At 41.6% G+C, this 25,202-nt stretch overlaps 1 protein-coding gene across 1 annotated transcript in view; it reads right to left on the bottom strand.

Annotated features, from left to right (window-relative positions):
- Positions 1–456: 456 nt before the first annotated feature.
- Positions 457–25,202, bottom strand: part of tox2 (TOX high mobility group box family member 2) — an 85,131-nt gene continuing 60,385 nt past the window's right edge. The window contains exons 5-10 of the mRNA XM_079296325.1: positions 13,278–13,544; positions 11,965–12,207; positions 6,286–6,366; positions 3,448–3,849; positions 3,214–3,362; positions 457–2,457 (exon numbers count right to left, since the gene is read on the bottom strand). Coding sequence (XP_079152451.1) covers positions 2,415–2,457; positions 3,214–3,362; positions 3,448–3,849; positions 6,286–6,366; positions 11,965–12,207; positions 13,278–13,544 — 1,185 coding nt within the window. The 3' untranslated portion in view covers positions 457–2,414. The remainder of the gene's footprint in view (positions 2,458–3,213; positions 3,363–3,447; positions 3,850–6,285; positions 6,367–11,964; positions 12,208–13,277; positions 13,545–25,202) is intronic.

Genomic DNA, 25,202 nt, shown 5'->3' with positions numbered 1-25,202 from the left:
AGAAAGTCTCGAAGAAGACTTGTGTGCATTTGGGGTAAAATCAGTACTTGGACGCTTGCCTGAGTTTGTGTGCACATTGCATTTCTCTGTTCTCTTTATCTCACACGAGACGCCTACGATGCACCACTTTCACAAGCAAAGCAAACGTCTTCTCGCATCTGCTCTCTTGTTTGTTAAGATAGTTTACTGGCAATATCCACGCTGGCTGGCGTACTCTGTATCCACGGCTAATTAGCTAATGCCATTGGAGTCCTGAGCTAAAAATAAATCTAGGATACAAATGTGACCCTCTTAAGTGCAAACACACTGTACGGTTCGGTACGTTGGGGGTGTTCGTGGATCTTTGAAACGATTGTCGTGTCTTGAAAAACAAATGTGTGATCATCTCATTAGAAAAAAAGAGACAAAAAGGAGTCAAGGAATGATCACTTTTAAACTTTTTTTTATTATGCAGGTTTGAAATTAAAGAAGCATTGTGACACAAACAGGTGCTGCTGGCAAGGGGGGGGGGGAGCAGCACCCAAAATGTAAAAAAAGAAATCGTTGTTGTGATCATCATAATTTTTTATCAAACCAAAAGAAATGGAACAATAAAATAAGAATAAAAATACACCTCCATTGTAAGAAGCAAAAGTGATCTAATTTCTTTCATAAATAAGAAAACCTGTCAAATAAATGGCTGATGGATAACTAGCGGAAAAACAATATATTGATAACCATTTAAAATATTTATCATTACTGGCTTTACAAATAAAATAACTACAATTGGCAGTTTTTTTTATTTTTTTTTACACAACTTAAAATGTTATAGTTCTGTAACAACTAAAACTGAAATTATGCAACAGTAAAGAGATAAATACAGATGTCTGTCAGCAAAATGCATTTCTGTTAATCACACAAAAAGTTAAAAAAGATGAGATAAACACAACCAAACACCAAGTAGAAACTTATAAAAATCACTGTAATGTGGATGTGATGGCTCCATTCACATATTTCATTACTTCACTTGTGCATGTCGAGGAGACACAATTGACATTATGGTCAGAGAAAATAAGAAAAGGGAGGTGGGGGGGCATTTTAAAGCAATATCTTTTATTTTTCCTCCAACCGCAACATTATATCTCATTCTATCTCATGGCGTTTCTTTCTCTCTTTCTATCTCTTCCCTCTCTCTGTCGCTCACCTGGCTCTTTCCATTTAATGATCTGCAGGACACATATTGTGTATTCAGTTTTAGATTGAACTTTATTGGAAAAAAAAACACACCAGTGAGCACAGATTTAATGCAAGAACGAGAGTGTGAAATACTCCTCTGAAATCCAGCTGCACACGGCTGTTAAAATGCACGAGAAAGACTCGAACGCTGACACACTCTTGCGCAGGAGTGCGTGTCCGTGCACAAACACACTCAACTTCACACGTCATGAATGGGGTACATTCTAACGTCCAGACACACACACACACACACACACACACACACACACACACACACACAATGACTTACATGTAATATTAAAGAAGAAACAAATCTATCTGGACTTCCAATTCCCAATTTGATCCCATAAAAGTGATATTTACAATCACACTGTGACCGCTCAGTAGACCTCAACAGGTCTTTAATATTAAAAAAAAGATTATTTTTGTTTTGTTTCTTTTCCCCACCCAAGCTTTTTGTATCAATTTGCGGGCCCTTAAGCAAAGCTAACATCAAAGCCTGCGCTGAACCTACTAGAAGTTAACATTTTTCTACAGTACAGGGCCCGACGCTTATTGGCAAAAAAACAAAAACAGTTTTGTAAGCCAGAAATAAATAAAACAACAATAACGACAAAAAGGAAAATAAAAATAAAACACAAAAGGAAATAAAAATGATTAAAGAAGTCGGAGAGTACATATTTCTGCTTCTTCTTATTCTAATTAAAGCTGGATGGGGTCCCTGAGGGGACTTTGATGGTGACACAGAAGAGGAGTGCTCTACAGCCCGGGCTGTATCCGAGCTGCCATAGACACACAACTCAGAGAGGAGGGTGGGAGCCGGAGGGAGGGGGGGGGGGGGGGCCTGATAAGTGCTTGGCAAATTTTAAACAGCAGGAGGACTGCTAATACATTAAGTGGTACAGACAGCAGTCATCTAGTCAAACAACTCTGGTCACAAATTCTTCTAGAAACTGAAAGAAATAATCATTACATTGACAAAAAAAAGGTGTTGGTGGTGGTGTTGGTTTGGGAGGCGGCGTGTGCGTGTGTGTGTGTGTGTGTGTGTGAGAGTGTTTGTATATGAATGCATCTTATTGTATGTTGAGACTGTGTGTAAGTGTGCGTGCGTCAGAAGAGGGTTGAGGGGCGAGAGGGGGATGTGGGGTGAGAGGAGACTTCTCTGTGTCGTATTTGTCGACGGAGCATGATCTTCAGTTTCAGGTGAGGTAGAGTGGCTTGTCCCTGCCAATCATGCTGCCGCTGGAGAGAAACAAAAAACAAAAAAAAACCAGAAGCCCAGGTTAGATGACGAACAAAAGACACAACGGTGAAGAGAAGAAGGCTTCAAGCACAAAAGGAGGTATATTTTTCTCAAATTGCAGATACTTTTAATGCCCACAATTTAAGCCCATTCCTGTTACTTCTACCTGCCTCGAACTAAAGCCTGCAAATTAAACGAAACATGTCCTCGTACTTTGGCACGACCTCTGAATATCTTCCCGTGCTGCAGGACTCCGCCGCCTGCCAAACCGTTTAGCACAATAACAGTGAAAACTTGTGTAAGGAACATCTGTTTTTTTACTGCTGTCTGACAAACACATGACAAGCTCTATTATCTCACCATTACCTCTCCAGCTGTCTCGCCTGTCTCACTGGAACCGAGCTGACAATTTTCAACACTTATATTGTGAAAGCAGTGGGAAAGACGTCTGACAAGATATATGCTTGTTTCTCAGCTCTGGTCCAAGACTTGAATTGGACGATATCTATCTGACAAACCTGGAAAACTCTTGGCATTTACTTCGTATATATATATTTATATATATATATTTATTTAGTTTGAGTAAACGCATCAAACAGCAAAGGAAAATGTCCATTTGGTTGAATTCAGTGAATTTGTCTCCATTCAAAATGTCCTTCAAGACTACGAGATTAGATGTGATGCAGTGACATAGGTTATTGCGGAAAACAGACCCAGGGAAGCAAATAAAAACGGTCTCCTCTGTCTCAACTGACCTGCAGTGGTTGCCACACTCCCGATTGCAGTATTCACTGTCCCAGTCATGGCTCTGAGCCCCTCCAGGACCTGGGCCAGGGCCAGAGGCTCCTGGAGACTGGGAACCCCCAATACTCTTCTGATATTCTGACTGGAGGTGGGAAAACCCCTGGAGAAAGAAAGAAAGCTCAGTCAACATCTTCAAGTATAAACTATTCCTTAGAATGCAGCGTGTCTTCTGTTTGTTGCTGTACCTGCTGCCCAGGAGGTGGGGAGTGAAGAGAGGCCTGCAGCCCCATCTGGTGAGAGATGATTGGCTGGGACTGGACCTGCTGCATGCGGATAGGCTGGTTGAGGAGCGAGCTCTGGTGCAGGGAGAGCTGCTGGTGGGGGTGCAGGGGTGGGCTGATCTGGAAGGAGGAAGGGGGAGAGGCACTAATGCTTGGCAGCATCTGCGATTGGCTGAGCGTCTGCGACAGGGCGTGGCGAGGGGCGTGTCCTGCGTAGCTCTGCAGGTCGGTGAGAGGGAAGGCCCCGTGCCCCAGGTAGGGCGACGACGACTGGGGGGGAGGTGGCACGCTATACAGGGGCGGGTTCGCTGGCATCATGTGTGGAGAAGCCTGGCTTGTTTTCGTCTCCACGGGATCATTATACGTCTGGAGTGGACGGAGGAGAAGGAAAATGGTTACACTCACTGTTACAATACATAACAGTTCATTGCAACGTGGATATTGTTCTTGTTTTGCATCGTTATCATTGTGCAATGACATTTTGCGTGCTTACCTCCAAATAAAATGATTTCGATAAACTGGCTGAAGTGTTTACAACCTGAATGTGGAGAGTTTATATTTGTTATCCTGTGTGACTTGATATTGATATTGCCATGTTCCCAGATCTCAGCAACTTCTTCGATGAGTACAATGTTATCTTAACCACTACATATGAATTGAATACTCAACATGTTTAAATGCAGATCTAAAATTTGTCTCATTTCCTGTTTTGGTGTTTTGTAGTTTTGCACTGCAAGCAGCATTGTTATGCAGTCTCTAATTTGCTTATACTATGTACGAATAGTGTGAAAACGATACATAGAAATTAGTATGCAAATATATTTTGAGATCGATATGAACACGCATACAATAGCTGATAGTGACTAAATGTCCCATAATTCCTCAAATCTTCAAAACAATGTCAATGAAGCAAAAGAGCAGCTGGCATCGGCAAATTCAAAGGCAATTGTCCAAACTTCATGAAATAAATTGAAAAGTGTCATGGCTCCTCTTCCAAGAAACTTACATTTGTCGTGAACATGTGGTTTTAAATGGTAGTTTTGTAACAGAGTGCACTAATCTATACTATTCGTGATCTAAAGAAATGAAAGTATGTGTAGCCATTTATTCTGCAGGTCTTTTTGTCTCCCTTTCTTTTATGAGGTGGTGTATGTATGGAATACATCCAGAGTTTCTCATTAGCTGTCAAACGGTCTGGAGTGATGTGTGGTGGTCTGCTATTTACTAGTGGCTCACATCCATTCCTGTGAACCCATGAAATAATCAATGGAACGGGACGGAGGGATGGATAAAAGAGAGGGTCAGATATATTTGCAGGGTCAAGTGGAAAATGAAAAACTGAAGAAATGGTGTGAAGGGAGAAGGAAAAGCACGAGAGCATGTGTGATTTGTTTCATCATATTTTATTCTAAGGGATCATCTTAGGGTAGGGTGACGTATTGCATGATTTTATATCCATCCGAGGAAACATATAAAGAGTGTATGTGTTTAAATTAAAGTTTGCGAGGATTAAAACATTTGTGTAATCTTAAAAAAAAATTTCATTTAGACTTTTCTGCACATGGGGGCTCTTGGATTCAAATGCACACAAGAGAAGTGCCATGACGTACAGTGGGAAGCAATCACACTTTTGTTTTTTCCTCTCCTCCCAAACAAACCGACATGCGTCACAAAACAAAAAGGCAACAGGTGCACTCTGAAGATGTGAATCCTCCAAATGACACTCCAATTACCTCCAATTCCACCCGTCCCAATTCACTTTGTAAAGACTCCTTCATTGGTAATTAAAAAAAGAAAGTCGCGTTGAATCATGAGATTCAGCCCTGCATTCAGATTGGCTGTCACTTTTTTGACTGGCAATCTAGCGACATATAATATCAATCAGGCCTCTGTATGGAGCCCTGCCATGAATGTCTAATTGCAGCAAAGACAAGAGATGAGAATAGTCTTTTTAGTTGAAAGTATGCCACAGTGAAGAGGCTGATGAATTAACCATTCATGCCTTAATCAAGGTGCTTGTTTTCGGCCCATGAGCATGAGAGGAAGTGCGGCGCTGCGCGGAGGGGAGGAAGGAGGACTGGGAAGAGCGAGGGGGAAGAGGAGGAGCTTGGTATATGCTAATGCAATTTAGAGTTGTGTTACGAAAACAATGCCGAAACACTGAAATGAAACGCAGTGCACCAACAGATTGAAACACCCCTGTGCGCTCGAGATAACTATTGTGTAAGCCTTGCAGATGTACGCAGAGTATGGGGAACATATGACATCATCTTTTTTTATAAATATTGAACTTTCAGGCACGGTTTTTTTTGGACAAACGCGGCTCGAAAGGTGTTTACGTTCTGGTCTAAACAGGAGTAAACTGCAGCAAAGAGTGAGCAGTAGGTGTGAGCGAACCTCAGCTAGCACATTAGTGGCCCATCAGGGAGGACAGAAACACCAGGAGGACAGCAAATGATACGTAATGCCCACTTCTGTTCTTACATGTGCCCAATGATGAGCGCGCACACACACAGACGTGTACGGTGACTGATTTCATTTCTCCCCAGGTTGCAAATTGGGTGTGTTTGAGACCTAATTTTCACTGTTCTCCTCTGAGCACACACACAAACACACACACACTCTCTCTCTCTCTTCCTCTCTCTCACACACACAGACACACGCGCACAAACATACTGACCCTTCTGTGCTGCAAGTGGACCCTTTCCTTGGAATAAGAGTGAGAGGAATCCTCTGTCTCATTTATCATCCCTTATATCGCCGCTGACCCATGTATATCAAAGATGTGACCCCCGTGGTTACCTTGGAAACCAGACTGGCTCTGTAGGCGGCCAGGGCTTTCAGGTACTCCTTCTTAGCAGCCTCTGTTTTCCTCTTGTAGTTCTGCAGGAGCAAACACAACAACAACAACGATTGATTACGAGGTGATGCCAAAGGCTAAAGTGACCCAGTGGCCCACAGTGACTGATGTGGATGAGATTTTGGGAGTCATGGTGTGATAGTGTGACCCAGCAGTGAGCTCTGTGACGGAAAACTCATTCCGCACATTTATCAAGTGAAGGAGATTTGGCCATCTGCATGGTGTTGCTGCATTTGAATCATTTATTCCTTCAAAATGTCCAGAATGAAATGCAGAGAGAGAGAGCGTGCGCACAAACAATGTGAAAATGGAGTTTGAAATATTACGACACTGAAGGAGCAACGAGAAGCTGTTTGTCATTTTGTGCGTTGCTTTCCAGCCTCTTCCACTATTAAGGCTGTTGCTCATCTCTTAATCAGAGCTGATGTCCCAGCAAATCATTCAGGCGAGGAGGGGGGGGGGGGGGGTAAAATAATTCAAAACAGCGTTAGTAAAGAGGCAATCTCAAGCCTTCTGAATGAACCTCAAATGATGCGTTAAGACAGGGAATTCAAGTTAATGTCATCACATGTCACTCACGGGTTTTTTTTATAGCTGCCACCGCCTTTTTGATGCGGGGAAAAACAAGTCGCAAAAAGTCCACCCTGCAATCGATGAGGAAGACTCAGATCTCAGCTCCTCTGTGGAGCATTTTAATATGAAGGAGAATGTGTGTTTGAATGCGGCGGGTAATTACTGATCCTCAGTGTGAGACAGTCTGTGGCTCCATGGACGGGGTCATTTCTTTCACAGAGGTGGGGTAGAATAACCATTAAGCATTCATGGGTTGCCAAATGCACAAAGGCTGGCAGCTGCTAACACATACAGTCAATAAACAAACAGACAGAACAGCAAACACACTGGGATGAAGACGGATACAATCTCTTGCTTTTAAAGAGATGATGTTTATCCTCTCACTCGTTCCTTTTTACAATGTTGTTGTTATTTCCCTTCCATCATATACATTCAAGTATTTTGGAACAAGACTGCATTGACTTAGGGAGTACAAAATACAGGAATACACCGAAGACTTTCATAATACAAACAGATAATCCCCATTAAGAAATAAAATACAGTTCTTGTAAAAAAACAAACAAAAAACCCCTGACAACCTTACCCCTCACCCCTTTAAATATTGATAGAGCCATGGCTGCCTCTTTAATGAACCCCAAACTTCTCCCAGCAGCTTTAATTTCAAATCAATTTAACACAGCTAATGATTCGCGCAACGACGGATACTTTTAAATAAATTACCATGCCTAAGGATGTCTAATTATTCCAAAGTGAGTGGATTCATTAGCAATTGAAGCCGTCAGAGGCTGCAGGTCAGTATGAATTAAAAATAACAAAGCTGCAAGGGGAGAGCATATGCCTCCATCGTAATCCTGACACAGAGGTGTCCCGCCTGAATTAGCCCCTAATTGTACCTTAATGAAATGTTCTTGTTTGATAACCAGTTAATTACAGAAGACAATAACTCCGCACCCTGCTGACACTGAAGGGAGTGATTACCACGACGACCGAAAAGCCGAGCGACCGGTGAGAGGAGGAGGAGGAGGAAGTGGGGAGAGGAGAGAAGAGGAGAGGTGAGGAAAGGAAAGTTAAACATTGAAAAAAGACACAAAAAAGCATATAAGTGTATGTCGAAGCGGCAGAAAACTGAATAAAAAATCGATACAAATTATTGATAGATGCTAAAACTCAGCCAATAGGAGTTTGATAGCAAAGTATGCAGTTTAAACAAAGCGACTGTTCTTTTCCTCCTATTTCTACTAACTAAGGCATCTCCTCCCTCCTACCCAACTCCATTATCACAGTTACTCCACACTGCTGTAAAAAAAAACAACAAAAAAAAAAACGCCGGAAACATTGATCTTAATCTTTAACAACAAAAACAAGAAAAATGTCCTTTTGTGTTTCTGGGGCAGCTTTAACATGTAGTCACCTTGAGGAATAACGCAGCCACACCAACGCATTGATCTTGCGCTATAAAACAAAGGCCTCCGGGAATTAAAAAACGCTGTAAAGCATGCAGGCATCCGAAAACATATTAATAAAAAGGAAACTATAAACATAAACATGAATAAAAAAACAAAAAAAAACTTTGTTCTCCCAAACTCAAGGGTGACACTGGAGAATACACAACAACGCCATCAAAGTGGGGGAAATGCACACTGAAGCTAAAACAAACAAACAAGAATCGCAAAAGGAACACAAATCAAAACAATGACACTTCTGATCGTTTGGTCAATACAATACAGCAATAAAACATGCCGCCTCCAATCCATTCATGTGAATTCTGCCGCATGGTGCGTCTGAGAAGTACTATAGGTAATTGGAAACAGGGGCCACGTTCCAGTTAAAACAAAGCTGTGTGTAGGGGAAGGCTTGTGTTTACATTCTTGTGCTCTTGCATGGCTCCAGAGGGTCTGACTGTGACATTATAGAACACACCTCATCGGTCCTATAGAGATGACGTGACAGCCGATGTTGGAAAAAGAACGAAGAGAAAAGACACAACAGCACATACATCAACAGGCCCAGAGCAGGCAGAAATAGAAAATGTTTTAGGTATGAGACCCTGGCACGAAGACTTTTCCTCCTCGATGTGTTTCACCTGAACATTACTGGTCAGCAGGTGTGGCTACTGCATGCTTTAATGTGTTGGTCAGACCGAAGACAGACATTTTAATATCTTTAATGACTATTAACATGGTTACACTCTGTAAAGTACACGGTTATCAAGTTCATCAAGTTGATGCATTTGTTGTGCAGGAATAAGTGACAGTGTTAGTCACAGAGAATAATTAGAGCAATCACAGTGTTATTGCCCAGACAGGGTCCTACATTTCATTCCATAATGACATCATTACCTCGCGTTAATTATGTGTCTTGCGAGGTGACACGTTTGATTAAACACATAAATGCACAAACAAATGAAAAAAAATGAGCGGCGGAATGGCACACTAAATGGATGTTTTTAAATGGTGGAACTGCCCTTTTGTTAGTTTCATCTCTGTTCCCAGGTAATACTGAGAAGGACAAATGCATTTAGGAGAGAGAGAGAGAGAGAGAGAGAGAGAGAGAGAGAGAGAGAGAGAGAGAGAGAGAGAGAGAGAGACTCTGACGCAGAGAGAGAGAGAGAGAGAGAGAGAGAGAGAGAGAGAGAGAGAGAGACTCTGACGCAGAGAGAGAGAGAGAGAGAGAGAGAGAGAGAGAGAGAGAGAGAGAGAGAGAGAGAGACTCTGACGCAGAGAGAGAGAGCATTGCATCTACAGTGCAAACTCTAAGGTGGAAAGGAAGCCAGGACACAAAGGGTTAAGACGCACAAACAATAACATTTCAGGAGCAGATGTCCTTGAGGCAAAACCAAGGACAAGGCAATTGCTAATCTTGTATTCGCAGCATGATCAAATCACCAGGCAACAGATATAAATAAAAGGACAGGAAATGAGGAATTCACATTCAAGGGTGTCAGCGGCGAAATGAAGATTCATGGTGAAGAGCCCCGGTGAAGGCGGCAAAAATTAACTGCAAATAAAAGGGACAGACGGCCTCCAAAGTCCAGCATATGAGGTAGGTTTGGTGGGAGAAAAACACACATGCATGCTAGATGGGGGTCTCGTCGACGGTGGCTGGGGCTGGGGAGAATGGGCTGCACTTTGTCATGGAGACAGGTGCTTTTATTTGACACCCAATAGGCTGCGCCCTGACTGGATATTCTAAAAATATGAGCCTGCGCATGGTCATCAGACTGTCTCGTTTTCCATTCATTTCACAACCATCATTTGTTACCAAAAAAACACATCTGGTCTATTTCTTTGAGTCTGTCTGTTGGTTTAGAAATGCTAAAATGAAATAGAAAATGCGCCGGGTGGAAATGCTCTAAAGTGCAGTAAACGTTAATGCAGTTCCATTTGCACACGTCAGGTCATAAAATAAAATAGACTCTTGAAAAATGTTCAGGGAAATATGTCTACACTGCTGATGGCAACACACTGTTCACTTCTTTCAATATATGATTATCGCTGCATAATAACCAACTTCTTGTTGTCATTATAGAGAGTTCAGGACAACTATCTCATTTTAAAAGAAAATCTTAATTTTCAGGTACTGCATCATCGTTCTTTTTCTTCTTAAATACATATTATTATCCCGTTTTAGCATACAATGAACAAATAAGCCTGGTAATACACTTTTGACATCGATAGCGTGATCATACCCATGTTTTCTGGGTAAAATGTATGCGCTAGATCATGTTATATGAAGGACGCTCCAATGCTTGTACAAACCATTTAACAGGACTGCACTTTCTGTTACAACTTTCTAACTGGCTACCTGCCAGGTAGCCATATTAACTAGTCAGAAGGACATAATATTGTGACAAGCAATACCAGAGCTGCAAGCCATGTCGTTAAATGTTTGTTGCCGCATGACAGATACATAGATCAGTTTGCCCTGTGTGTTACTACAGCGAGACTCAACAAACTGTGGATTCTCTGCGGAGTTCACAGTGCTCGTGGTGAACCTGACCTGTGAAGTTGCATGACCACAACCTAAACATTTGGTAGTGGAGCGGGTTTACACTAATTTCATGCTAGTAACTTACATTTGACTGGCAAAACGTGTCATTAACTACAGATCACATGATACAATGGGTAAGTCTTAGGGATGCAGTCACAGAGTACTTCGCAGTTCCCCTCCTCTATGAAGCTCTACGACGCTTTACAGCGTGTCAGGGCTCCACGTTGTGGTGTTCCTGTTTTGGTTCACTCTTTTTCCTCTTACAGCAAGCTCCCTGAAAGAGTGCTAGGCTTTAAAGCAAATTTGAAATAGTGGCCAAACGGTGGAATTACAACTTCCGGGTTCGTCACGTGATGCCATGGGGCCAAAAAAGCCTTTTCCCCAAAGACTTGCATTGGGAAGAAACGTCTCTAAATCAACAGATCATTTTTGAGGTGAATCAACTTCCCCATATAAAGTCCTGAAGCCCTTATTTAATTCGGTCGGACCTCAAAGTTGTAAAATGCACTGTTAGCAAAATGCACTATTAGCAAAATACACTATTAGCCAAATCCAGAGTTATTTCCTCCTTCCATGTGAATGGGCCCCACAACGAGGCTGGACTCACAGCGTTGTTTTCAGCTGCAGCAGGCAGTTGTTCTAAAAACCCACTGTTTTCTATCTTCAGACAAAGTTAGCAACTAGCTGGTGAATGTAGCGGAGCAGCTAAATATTTCCCTTGAGGAGTTGGTAGAGTCCAAAAACAGAGATAAGAGGACAATGAATGTTGGGCTTGTATTGGCCAGGTGGCCAAATACACAACTCCAAATGAACGTTAATCTTGCTCAGTAATTTTCTGGATACATTTGCTGCCAAGTTCCCTATTTCAACTTAAAAGATGATAATTAGGTCATGAAATGTAATGTAATATCAGTGTTGTATTCACAGCGTTTTGTTAAGCTGAGCACACGTTGCCAAACCCTTCTTTCATACGTTAAACAGTCCTGCTTGAAGTACAAAGATCAATCAACAGTCAACTTCCCGTAATCTGAGTGTACATGTACACAATATCAATCTACCTGTTTCTGCTCCTCTCCCAATCCGTCCCACATGGAGGCCACTATCTTGGATACGTCTCCAAAGGTGGCGTTGGGATTCTGTCCTTTAATGGCTGCCTGGGTGTCTCTGAAGAACAAGGCATAAGCTGACACGGGCTTTGTGGGCTCATTGGGATCCTTCTTCTTCTTCTTTTTTTGGGGTTTGGGCTTGGGCTTCATCATCTCTGAAGACGGCCGCTTCTCGCCCGTGATCTGGAAGACCATCAGAAGCACACAAAAAACAAAACGACTTATTGACACTGCAGAAACGAGGGCTACCAATTCAACTGGAGTGAATAATTGCATCTCTGATGAATGCTTGTAACATTGGGTCCAAGTGAAGCATGTAAACCTCGTTAAATGCATAACTCAAGCTCTCTGTTAGACAGTTAGTCAGCGTTTGAACATTGCAGCAACGCTGACAGTAACACTTTGACACCGACACTGATTGACGGTTATTTTCTGCCTTACTTCGTCAAAAATAACATCTGTTCGTTATTTTTCAGTTGTTGAGCAAGTCATAAATTCTGACTTTTCATGCTATGGGGGTGAAAGGAATTTTAAACTGCCTGCTGTAAATGCTCCGGCTTTGAAGTGGTCTCAGAGTGAACTGGAGAGAGCAAATGGAATTCCTTATTGATAGGAGTGATAGTCATCCTTTTTATTCACACAAACAGTGAGAGGCACAGCACAGATGTATATGCAGGGATATGTTTTTATTTTTTTCGAACGAAAAAGCTAGCATTTAAATACACCGATGAATCTGAAACACTGTGGATATGGCCCATTCAATTATACACTCATTCACATTCCCCTGATAGAAACGAAGCAATTCCACAGAGGCATTGGTCGGTGGGCAATTTATGAAAGCCGATTTACATAAATCAAACAAATCGAAACAAGTGTCCTTCTCTTCTTATTTCAACGAATGAGTGATTGAAATGAAAGAGTAGTAGTTTTCAAACCAGATTGTATGTAACTCCATTGACCAAATAAGATATGACTGACAACATTCAATCAAGAAGTCAATATTTCAAGTCAATTTTCTTTTCAAATGTGACACCACACTCCACCACACCATTACCGACATACAGAAAAAATGGCTTCAGTTCCTCTCAGCGGCAACATTTTGCAACCATGCCAGATTTCTACCCAACCCAATAAAAAGCAAAAGCACCCCTGAATTCCCGTTTAGGCTCAACACTCTGCATGCAAACCATCTCTGAGAAGCACTGCCAAGCCCCTCGCCTCCTACTGCACTACTACAAGCCAGTCAAGCGTCACTACATCAGTACCTTCGAATGAGGATCAGTCTCCTCCTCCTGATTGGAGCTTGAGGGGGAGGGTGTGGCCGATTTACTTCCCGGAGGTGAAGGGGAACCATGAGGCAGTGCACTCCTGCTGACCTGAGGGTTTAGCTGGGTCAGTGCACTCATGGGGTTGGGGAGTATCGGAGGTGAGCGGTTTATCAGGGGGTGGTTACGGGCGGGGTCATAATGAGAGCCATCTGGGTGCTGGTGATGGTGTTGCTGTTGGTGGTGGTGCAAAGCCATCTCCTGCATCTGGGGTGAGAGAAGAACACCAGCTTTACCATCTCCTCCTCTACTCAAAGTAATAAAAGTTTGCCAATTAGCCAAATATGCAAAGACTTGGAGGAGTGGAGATGACATTTTCAAATTTGAGAAAAATAATTGTTGGAGAAAATCTAAAGTAAGACCAAAAACTACTTTTTAGATGTGTTGTAATGAGGGACGCAAAAGAAAAAAGCTAGACAGACAAAAAAGGTCTCATTGTTAAACTGAGGCTGGTGGTCAGAAAGCTTCTCTTTTCATTTGCAACAGTAACAGGCACTATTTTCCCACTTGCAGGTCTGTGGCCAATTTTATTGATTGCTTTTTGGCACAACTGACCTTTATACAGGGGGGCACATTAGAATATTGGGAGCAAGGCGGTTAATAAGCTAAATATCCCCCTAAAAAACTAAGAACATGAAATCTCTCAGACTCTTCTCGTTCACTGTTGGTACGTATACCTATTAAAAGTAGGGAGCCAGAAAATCTAAATTTCCAGTGAGTTGGAGCTGGATGGAATCTGATGAGAGCAGCAGTCAATCGGGCTCGCTGTGATGGGTGAAGACAGCTGTCAATCAATGTGACCCAAACATACCCTTTTAGAGATGCCATTTTTGAAGTAAAAATTATTTAAAAATCATTGTCAAAACACAAACTAGAAGAAGAGACAACTATTGAGAGCAGCTACTATAAGCAGTATTTGTATGTAGATCACATGACAGCTTGTAGAGTTGAAGCTACAGAGACTCCCCTCAGCTGTACAAGTGTTTTAAAGTCCTTTAAACTCTATTTGTTTTTCTCTGACTAAGAATTTTACTATTTTGGTTAATTCTTCGTGCTTTCATAGTGTGAGACTCTCACAGTCCACAGAAGGCAAAGGTTTACTGTACACTACCTGCTTAACACCAAATAGTAGCCAGTTAGCAACTAGCTGGTGAACATAGTGGAGCATTTATCAGCTAAAGACCCAGATACTTTTCCCAGGAGTTGGCGGAGACCAAAAAAAGGAGCTAAAATGAGAGTGAATATGAGATTTAAATTCATCAGACGGTCAGAGATAAGCTTCTAAAAATGAATGCTAATATTGCTAATATGTGAAAGATGAGCAACTGTTTGCTAACAAGCTCATTATTGAAGGTGATAGTATGTCAGTGTTGTGTTCTGCTGTATAAGTAGCCAAAACAAATCAGTTATTGCAGGTTTATCGATGGAAATCACGACGTAACAATCTAATAGAGACGTTTTTTTCCACCATTCAATTGAAGTCAGTGTTTTCCACGCCTACAAGAGATGGAACGGTACCTCAAGCCAAATGTTGCATTCAACACTCAAAATGATATAGGACCTCTCACGAACAATCAAAGGTACAATCAGTAATTTCATATTGACTTATTTTTACATCTAGGCAATCACTAGGAAGTCCAATAAGTGCAGGCCCACCGGGGTCCTTAAGACACAGTGACCTGGTCGGTGTTTGGTGGAAGACTTCAGTTCCTGCTTCTGAAAATGAAGTATTAAGAAGCCAGAAACCTCATTACCTTGCTCAGCAATCATTGCGTCAATGGCATTGATAACAACCCTATCAACCCCCTGCAGATGTATTATGCTCACTGTGTGTTATGAAAGAGAAAAATATGATTTACTGCCATGTTTAACAACACCTTTCTCAACACTTGGGGCCCACGAATAGAAACAAAAACGGTGCTCGCTGCTGTAGAATGACCCCCATGTGGAGAACACCCTTCAGAGCGATCACAGAATCAGACACTCACAAAGTTCTGCTCTTAGCCATCTTAAAAGATCTTCAATAATAACGACATGAAAAGCTTTTCTTCAAGATTCATCAGGACAGAACATGAGCACGCAACCAAAGGATGCTTTTAATGTCGGCATGAATGGGAATGTTTGGCAATTTACAGATCAGAAAGTGATGAACGAGCATTTGGTAGCTCTTTTAAATATTTACGAGTTAAATAATACATTACACATTAGTGAAGTGCTAAAAAGATCAAATTGAAAAGGCCCGTGCATATGAGGTCCTGATAAACACGAGTAGAGGTTCAAAGATGAAGGCTCGGCTCTCGAATCATAATTGGTCCCAGTAGATTGCGAGAATACAAATGCACAACAAAGTAATGTTGTACGAGACTCTGGCCTGCTTTGAAAACTCATAATATTCACACGACATTAGATTCTGTGTTTGCCTCAGCAGCTGCACACAAAAGCCAGCCATGAACAAAGACATTCCTTTTTGCATTTCAAATAACCGAGCTCCAACCTCCCCCCATCCATGGCAATCTCCAACTTCCAATCATAATTCTAAACACCATCACTACACTTCTTAAAACATGAGGAAACAGCTTCAGCAAAATAAGTAGCGAGACAGGCTGGGGGAGAAAAGAGGAAGAAAGGGGAAAGCGGAGGAAATAGAAATCCATTAATTTTCCATTTGCCATGGACTTGCTCTTTAAGGGTCCTCACAAACCAAGAAGCATTGAAAAACCAATTAATCAAACATGAATGGCCTATCATAGCTGTAGCAGACGCATTTCCATAGCAACAGCCTCCAGGCAAAATTGTCACCCTTTAATCTGAGCCACACCATGTTTAATATAAACAAGAAGGAGACACGCAGAGAGTTCACCGGGGGAAGGCACCGTCGGCCTCGTCAGAGTAGAAACAGAAAAGGGTCACTCACGCTCTATCAGATGTACATGAATCTATTTTTAAATTCCCATTTTTAAACTGATTGATTTGTGACACTTTGTTTTCTGAAGTTGTGACAGTACGTTACATACCAATTCACCTTATTCTTGTGGAAGAAATGCGTCGCATTACATTCATTTTCAGCAAAAATATAAATAATTCACTGTATTTCTTGATTTTATTTTGAATCCGGCGCACTTTCATCTGCCACTCCTTATCCTCAGAGCATTGACTGGATTTCCATTAGAGCTGAGTGCTCTGTCCTAACTAATGAAGCAGCAAGTCACCAGAAAACACAGAAGCAAATTCAGTATTGCACATCAGTGGAAGTCCAATCAAACTGATACTACGGCTAATTTAGAAGCAAAGACATATCAACGGGATCACAGAGACACTGATTCCTAAGTATGGAAGTGTATGCGACCTTATTACAGTTACTTAAAGCAGCTGACACCTAAAGGACCGGCGCTCATTACTCAAAACAGTTACTCATATGTCGCTTTTTTAAAATGTCTCCGGGTGTTTTTAGTTGGTTCTTTCACCTGTGTGAGATGGAAAGAGCAAGAAGTTATCACATAGCGCCATCAAGCCTGAGCTAAATAAAGCCAGCAGCAGACGGTTGTTCAAATATTATGAAAGAATCTGACAAAGGTTGCCGGTTGCCATAGGTACTGTATGCTAATTCCTAATGGTATCATCCAAATGGGAGGGAGAGGGGTGGAGGGGGAGTGAGTAACAGGACTTGGTTGGTCACTGTGCACTCTGCTTTTAGTGCATGGCCTCCTCATGGACTCTCCTCATAGACAGCAATAATAGAGATTTCTTTCCTGGATATATGACTTGGTCTGTGGCCAAGCGTGACAATTATGTCATGATGTTCTGTGTTTTTTGAGTGTGGCAAACCCGATAGCTGGTTACAGGTTGAGAAAGATAGCATTACAATTACTCTTATCCTATGCTGAAGGAGCTGACTCGTTGAATACTTTGCTCATCGTTTTTTTCTGAACTGCTGTATTTTCTGGTACAATTACCAATAACTGCCAACTTGAGCAATGGGGTGCCCTGAATCTATATTAATCTATATTTAGATTACTTATAAAGCTGGATTCTAAGTTCTCTTGGGTATTGTAGCTGTGCTTAACCTCCAGCAATTTAGTTGTTTGTTGTAAAGCCCCAGGAGATCTGAGTGGAGAGAAGGAAATGTAGGAGGAAAGGAAATATGATGCTGGAAGAGAGAAAGAGAGCAAAAAGACATAACGGAGGAAAAAGACACAAAAAACACGACTTAAGTACTAAAATCCATCTCCGAAGTTAGCGAGAGGACAGTTAGATATTGCTTTTGGGTGACGAGCAGCCAGGCAGACTTAAACTGTGATGTAAAGCCAGGAAACTCAGTGTGAGCATGCTCCTCTGCCATCGTTACACCTGTCGTGTTTGTATTCACATCTTGTACATCATAGTCAAATGGGAGTCAAATAACAAAGGCTTTCCAATTATGTGTAGCACATTGTGTGTGAGATGGAATATCACAAAGCCATTGTTCTCCTGCTCCTGCTGACCCTACCTTTGAAATGGTTTTCACGGCCGCTCCAATTGCCTGCACCATTTGATTTAGCTAAGGGGATTTGACCACCGGCACAGAGATGAGAAAAGGGGAGAGGAGAGCTCCATATAGCTACAAGGAGAAAGAGGAGACTTGAAGCAGCTCACCTTGCTCCGTCCTTATGATGATTATACGTGGCATCTGTTTCACCATTTAAATTAGCAGGGTGATTGCTATGCGAGGTTTTAATGCCCCGGCATCATAATAAACCGGTCTCTTGATGCTAAAGAATCAATAAACGTTGTGCTTCAACTTTTAGCATCATCTAAAAATGAGTAAATCACTCTTAAGCGTGTCGGTTTTTAATCAAGTGCAGGTTTTATTCACTTTTAGTTCACTAACTTTCAAATGTAAATGAAAGGTGAAATGTACTTGCGAATGATTAAGCATTTTTTATCTTTCAGTATTTGGATTTTAAAGTGACATCACCTGCTGGTCTGCTTTAATCACACCCTCAGACCCTCTGTGTCCCGTCCCGCCCTGTTTGAACACACAGTGATCAATGCTCACGAGAGTCCCGAGACTTTTCCTCTCCCCACTGCCTGCTTGACTGGAGCCATCTTGTTCAGAGTGATGGCTCACTCACACAGGTTCACGGCTGCTATTGTAAAATCAGCCGGCGTTTAATTGAAACAAATGACTATAATAATAGAACATTATCCCTGCAGGCACCCAGCCATGACAGCTTTAATTAGAGGCGCGTTCAAGACTGATCCTTCAAAAGCACAGCCGCCGCGCAACACGGCGGTAAACACGCCTTTAGGTGGGGAGCCAACCCTGGGCCTCAAAGCTACTTCTCATTCACCCCGAGGGCAAAGCACGAACAACTCTGTTCCTCAAAGAGCCTTCGAGCCCCTCACCCCTCCTCACTCTCTCCCTCTCTCTTCTTCTTCTTCTTCTCTCCCTTCATCCATGTCTTCGGTTTATCAAGCTTATATATACCCAGGAGGGTCATTTACCCAAGCTGAGGAGAATTAATGAGAGAGTGGATTTATGAATCATACGCTACTTAAGTATGAAAGCAAAGACAAAACGCTCCTTCTGCCTTCTCGTGACATCAGACAGATGCTAAGTAAGGAGATGTGATGGGCAGCAGATGCCGGGATGTTTAAGAAGAAGAAACACAAGTGTTTTATAAATTAGTTCGAAGATTAATTGGACGGATTTTTAAACGGATTTAAGATTACTTATAAAATATCATTCAATAAGACAAGGAGACTTTGATTCGGCTGTGATATGATGCTGTGATCCAGGTGTACTACCAGCCAACTGCATTTAGCAACGCGCTATTAAAACCTAATTTTGTTTCACAGCTTGGCAGTGACTCCATGTTGGCAAAACAAGACACTATAAGGTCACTTTCAATCGTTCCAATTACATGTTAGTCGGGAGGAAAAATGTGAAATACTTGCTCTTGCACCTCCTGCGCTGAACTGTGATCATGTTATTAATCTGGCAGAAAAACAGCAATACCTCACAAACTAGCAGCGTAAGGAAATAATTATTTGTGTTTCGACACAAACTTGAAAAGAGAGAAAAAGCAAGAGCGTCTTTAGCAGCCACACTGTTGGAATGGATTTGCGATTATATATCCCAAAGCCAAACGGAGTCCATGCCAACACGTTTGATATTATCATAAAATACCTAGGAATTACTTTTAAGTTTGTGCCATACAAATAAAAGCTCCAATAAAAATAAAAAAACAAAGGTAGTAAAAAGGTCAACTTTTATGATGTTGAACACAACATATGTTGGTATTTTATTTCCCTTTTTGTAAAAAGTACTTAATGCCCTGTGGCTATTATTATCATTATTATTATTATTAATGACTAAATCTAAAAGTAGAGCTGGAGGCGTTTGAACAAAGAAGCTGACGTCCCTGTTCGTGATTGACTGTTGGTTTGAAAAGTACCGAGCCCCCCTGAACGCCTCTCAGAGTGAATCTGTAACAGCAACAAGGCAGTGGTTGATTTGCAGATAGTAATGTCAGGATGTACCCCTCGGCGCCATCCTCCATGTTCCTCATTACTGCTAATGTCAGAACCTCCTTTGCTTTTATTTTCTCTCTCTCTCTCCCCCCCCACCAGTTCTCTCTCTTGTTCCTCAGTCTTTATTCTCTCTCTCTCTCTTGTTCCCTCTCACTGTCTCTTTCTCCCCCGGTCTCGCTCGCTCTCAGCCCGGGCGTGTCTCCGAGCTCACCTCACAAAGCACGGCGTCAGAGAATCAGAGGCTTGCCTGACATGACATGTAGGAGACGGTTGTGAGGAGCGGGAGGGACACACACTCTTGACAGCAGAAGGCAAGGCTCCTCTGCTGCCACTAATGAGACTCCTGGCTGCCGTGTCAAACACACTTTGTGTGTTTGTGTGAGTGTGCGTGCCAGCGCTCACACACCAACAAAAAAATGAATGTAGATGCAGAAATAATGAACACAAAAACAAGAAAGAGCACACAAATGAAAAGTGGGTGCATACAGTACTGCATGGTGCAGGTCACGGTGAGGTGATTTGCATGTGCGAAATCCTCTCACAGAGAAATTTCACACATTTCTGACAGAAGCTATCTTCACCTTATTCTCCTGCTTTGGACTGTATTAACTGCTACAGACAGCGGATTACCAAACACATGAAGTCGTTGCTATTGATATGGTACCGTACTGTACTTCTGGTGCTTATTTTGGTACAGGAAACAAAAAGCACCTATTTTATAAAAGAATCACTTTAAACAGGTTTTCATACCTAGATTAAATGCCCCCATCCAAATGTTGTACTTTCTATGAACCACTTGTTTGCTGCTAAGTGAGGGAAATTAACACAAAATAGTTAAACTGCAATTTTTGTATTTTAAATATCTGATTTACAAGCATATTTTTTGATTATTATTATTATGTTGTCAATGTTCACCTGTTTTTTAACAATCAAAACAGACATAGAACAATTAAGATGCAGCAAAGATATACTGAAGGTCATTTTGTGTCCTGCATTTCTTTCTATTCTGATATCAAACGTAAACTGTGACAATTATCTAATAATATTCGAGAAAAGTTTCCAACATGGCACCATCAAGAGCGAACGCCACCCATGAAATCTGCCTGTATAGCTTTTGCCTCTTGTTGCCGGATTACAGTACCGCAGCACACTACGAACTGTGTCACATGAATACACAGAGTGTTTTAATAAGCCTGGCTCGAGACACTCGTGTGGCACATTAGCAGACAGAGTGGCAGTGTTGTGCTGAACTGGTGGCTGGTGACACAGCAGGGGAGACGTCCCTGAGTGAGATGACATGGGACGGCTCTCCGCCGCCACCAGGGCAGCATATTCCTGGTGGTGAAAGCCGAATGAGCTGATGGATGGTTGAGATAGGGCACGGTAGCAATATGGACACGATTTCATGGCATGATAAATCTCAGCAGGGGCCCGTGGCTAAGTGTAATATGAAATCCCTTATCTATGTATCTGCTTCATAACACCGGCTATCTCTTGCAGCTGAATCTGCCTTTGTTTCTTGAGCTTCTTTTCTTTGCTTGAATGCCACTGTTGATCCCATCTACAGTACGGATGAGGACGGTGGCAACAACATGCGTGCGATAACGCATCTTTTACTCAGTTGTTTTTGAAATACGATGTGAGGAATTATCTAAATTGAAAATTGTCACCATGGAGATCCTAATCCATTACCTGTGATCACACCGATAGGCAGCGTTATTAAAAGGGATTTTGCGTAGCACTCCATGCTGGCCTGTGCTTCTACAAAACAGGTTTATTAAATTATACAATTCATCTCATATAACTGATCCTTTTAAAGTTTGTTCTGTGTGTAACTTAACACCATCTCTGTAGAATGTCCGATTACAAATAAAGGCATTAAGTCGGCACCTTATCCTCTGATTAGCTTAATCCGATAGGTTAATTGACTTTCTCAGGGTGGAGAAAATAGACGAGCTGCTGTTGCAATAAAAAATCCCTCCCAAAATGATGAAATTGGAAAATAACCTATATTTCTTTTTAAGATATTTCTTAATATACAACTACAGTTTCATATCACATTGCCAGAGAAATAAGGCACTTTCTCCCAGGAGATGAGAAAAGAATTGAATTTTTCCTTATCGGTCATCTATTTTTCCACAGAATGCTATTACTTGCTGCCTGCCGTTGCTAAGCAACAGGAAATATTAATAGGACCTTTTATTAGCTCGGCTTTACCAGTGGAGTACTAAAATGAGGAAGTGGAAAACATGAATGTGTTACATAAATCTCTGAACCTTTCAGGGTTTGCACAAGTCTCTGTTTGTCCAGTGATTTATGGCTGTGATGGTTCATTTATGGGAGAGGGAGGTGTGAAATGCCAAATGGAACATTAGCCTTAGGGACAATTTGAAAATAAATAATCACAAAAAAGGGGGGGGGGGGGGGGGGACCGTTTAAAGAACAGCACGATTTTTTTTCCCCCCAGCAGATTTCAAGAGGCCATCAAACAAGCAAGTGCTATTTTTGTTGCGCTGAGGACATTGATCATTCAAAATCATCTATGCCCGGATCAACAGTGGAATAACTAATACGAGTCCCGTTCTATCACTGGGCTTGTTGAACTGTGGTGGAAAGCGACAGACATTCCATCATTTTCCGCAGACGCTCTAATCCCTTTAAAAAAATGAGTGAAAATGAAGGTCTTTCAAAGGAGAAATAGGTTTTCTTCATCTGAATGAAAAGTATAGAATAAGGCAAAGCCTCAAAGAGCAGGAAGTCTTTAAAGGAAAAGGTAAAACAAATTTAAAGTCCATATTGGAAAAAGTCTAAACACATTTAATTACAGTCTTTCTGTAAAGTCACTTGATAACAGTCAAGGTGACGTACAAATCGCTTTTTTCAGAGTTAGAATTAGTCGACCAAGATTTCCTCTATAAATGCATCACCTCGTCTCTAATCCACCTTTTTTCCCTGTTTCATGTTTATACAAAAACCAGCAGGTGTACAGTATGCGATAATACATTTGCTGAGACCCTCCATCAGAGAGAGAACACATTAAAAAACACCTCTGCTCTCTTATCATTAATTCATCCCAGCTTGTCTGTGACAAGTTCAGTTGACATTGCAGCTCATATTTCATTCACGCAGTCTTGGAGAGCGAGCACCTGCCAGGAGCACTGAATGCCTCGCGAGTAAAAGAAAATAAAGAGAGAAAAGAAAACCCAGGCATTCACCCAACTTAACATGACAATCAGGGTGGGATTAACACTTGATAATTAACCTCAACAACTGCAGATAAAGAGCTTGGGAGGAAATTCTTACATTTAAATGTTGGTAACAAAAGAAATTAAGAGTATGAATTTGAATATGAATACAGCGGGAAGACCACCCTCATTTCAAATGAGCTGACCCTCATTCAGGTGGATTCACGTCTTGTATTCTGGAAAATAAGAAATGAGATAATACCTGGGAGTTTGATGGAGACTAAGGCTGCATATATGTAGCTGTTTCTGCTAATACATAGCCGTCACGCATAACATCCTCCGGCTGATTATACATTCAGCGTCTGTTACATATTCAAAACATCACACTCGAGCCAGTTTGATGATGGCTAATATTGCATGCATCATTGAGGAACATGAAAAAACCTTCAAAGATAATTTATTCCAGTCGCAGGCATGCATGTCATACGGATGTAAGGCCGCGTTTTAAATGTACCATAATTGAATGTGGAGTTTTTCTGCCCAACTAGATTGCAGATGTCGTTGTCATAGCACAGGTGTGAATCTAATATCAAAGCCAATGATAAAATGGTTTTGCTTTCGGCACGTTTTGATGTAAATAAAGACATAGTAGACAACAACAACAAGGCCATTTCACTTGCGAGTCCAGACATTATTCACTGGCAGCAGCAGAGATGTGCATCTTTCTGGGCTGTATTGATAAGATCAATGCAACCTGAGCATGGCTATTAAATGTCTAATGTGTTTTGGAACTTGTAGATGGTATGACAGTGGGGGCATTAACAGAGAGAGAGGCTCTGCCAAGTGCATCAGAGCATCAGAGAAAAGAGCTCTCTGAAAGATATCAGGTTTGGCCAGGAGGGGCTTCAGACCGCAACACAATAAGCAGCAGAAAAAAGAAAAAAAATATGAATTGAAAATGGCTTCTTTACACAATTAGGAAAGTGCATTCAATTTTGTTTTTCAGGTCTGTCAGCAGAGAAAGAAACCCCCTAAAACCACCTGGTTGGACAGGAAAGTTAGCTTCTCTCAACTCCTGATATGAATGATTTCAACTTCAAGGTTTTCTATGTGACGTTGAGAGCATTAAGCAGCAAACAGAAAACAATTCCAACAATGTATTGATCCGACTGACAAGTGGGTTGATTCATCTGCTAAATATTTTGACATCTCGTCGAGTCTTGGTTTGGTTTGTGAAATGATAGAAATTTGTGAAAAATGCCAATTACAAGTTCCTAAAAACCCGATTTGATATCACTTAATTGTTTTCTTCGCACTTATGCATAAAAGGTTACTTCAACGATCAATCATCCGATTCAGTTTCTTAATTGCCAGCTTGATTCAGATCTACGAACAAGCATTGTCCGTGTAGCCAAAGACCTCCATTGTTGTTTTACTGTTGAAACACACTGGCTAACATGTTCCTTCACTACAGTGACCGCGGGCAGTGTCAAGTCCACAGCTGCGGTTTCAGAGCTGAAGTTCCCATTCATTCACTCCACTTGTTTCAGAAAATCCGTATAAAGATTTGTAAGCATGGAACCAAGCCAACTAACCACGAGATGAATCGTGACCATAAAACAATTTATTCTGAGTCAAAAAGGAGTTTGACAATGAAAAAAAGGCAACGGTACAAGACACACATTATTATTTTAAGAGTGAAGGAACTACTCATCCCATAAACCCCTGCGAATGGTAATTGCCACCTCTGGAAACTCCCGAAAAACCTTTTTAAGTAGCCTTTTTAATCTGAAACGAAGATTTAGCAACTGCATGCCTTGTTTCTCACCTCAAATGTTTTCAGAAACACATTTCGGTGAATTAATTTCATTATATGAGAGAAACGTTCCAAACGAGCCGCCATGTTGGTCCGTTTTGAAATCCGGTAACAGACCGCGGAGCCGTTTCACTTTGCATGTGAGTGAAAATCGGCCTGGAGGATCCACAACCCACAATCCACGGTTGTATCCACCTCGAGGTCTAAATCGAAACACTGTTTCGTCTCACAGTTCGCTAACAGCCCCCCTGACTATGATCAACTGCTGCTGTAATACTGCTCTCCTCTAAATCCTTTTTGTTATATAATCGCCCTATTTATGTTTATGTGTTGCACCTGCAATGGAGTACT

This window comes from Melanostigma gelatinosum (assembly GCF_949748355.1).
Source record: "Melanostigma gelatinosum genome assembly, chromosome: 3".
In the NCBI taxonomy this organism is placed as follows: domain Eukaryota; kingdom Metazoa; phylum Chordata; class Actinopteri; order Perciformes; family Zoarcidae; genus Melanostigma; species Melanostigma gelatinosum.
The sequence above is the reverse complement of the archived record's forward strand: the minus strand, read 5'-3'. Positions and strand labels throughout refer to the sequence as shown.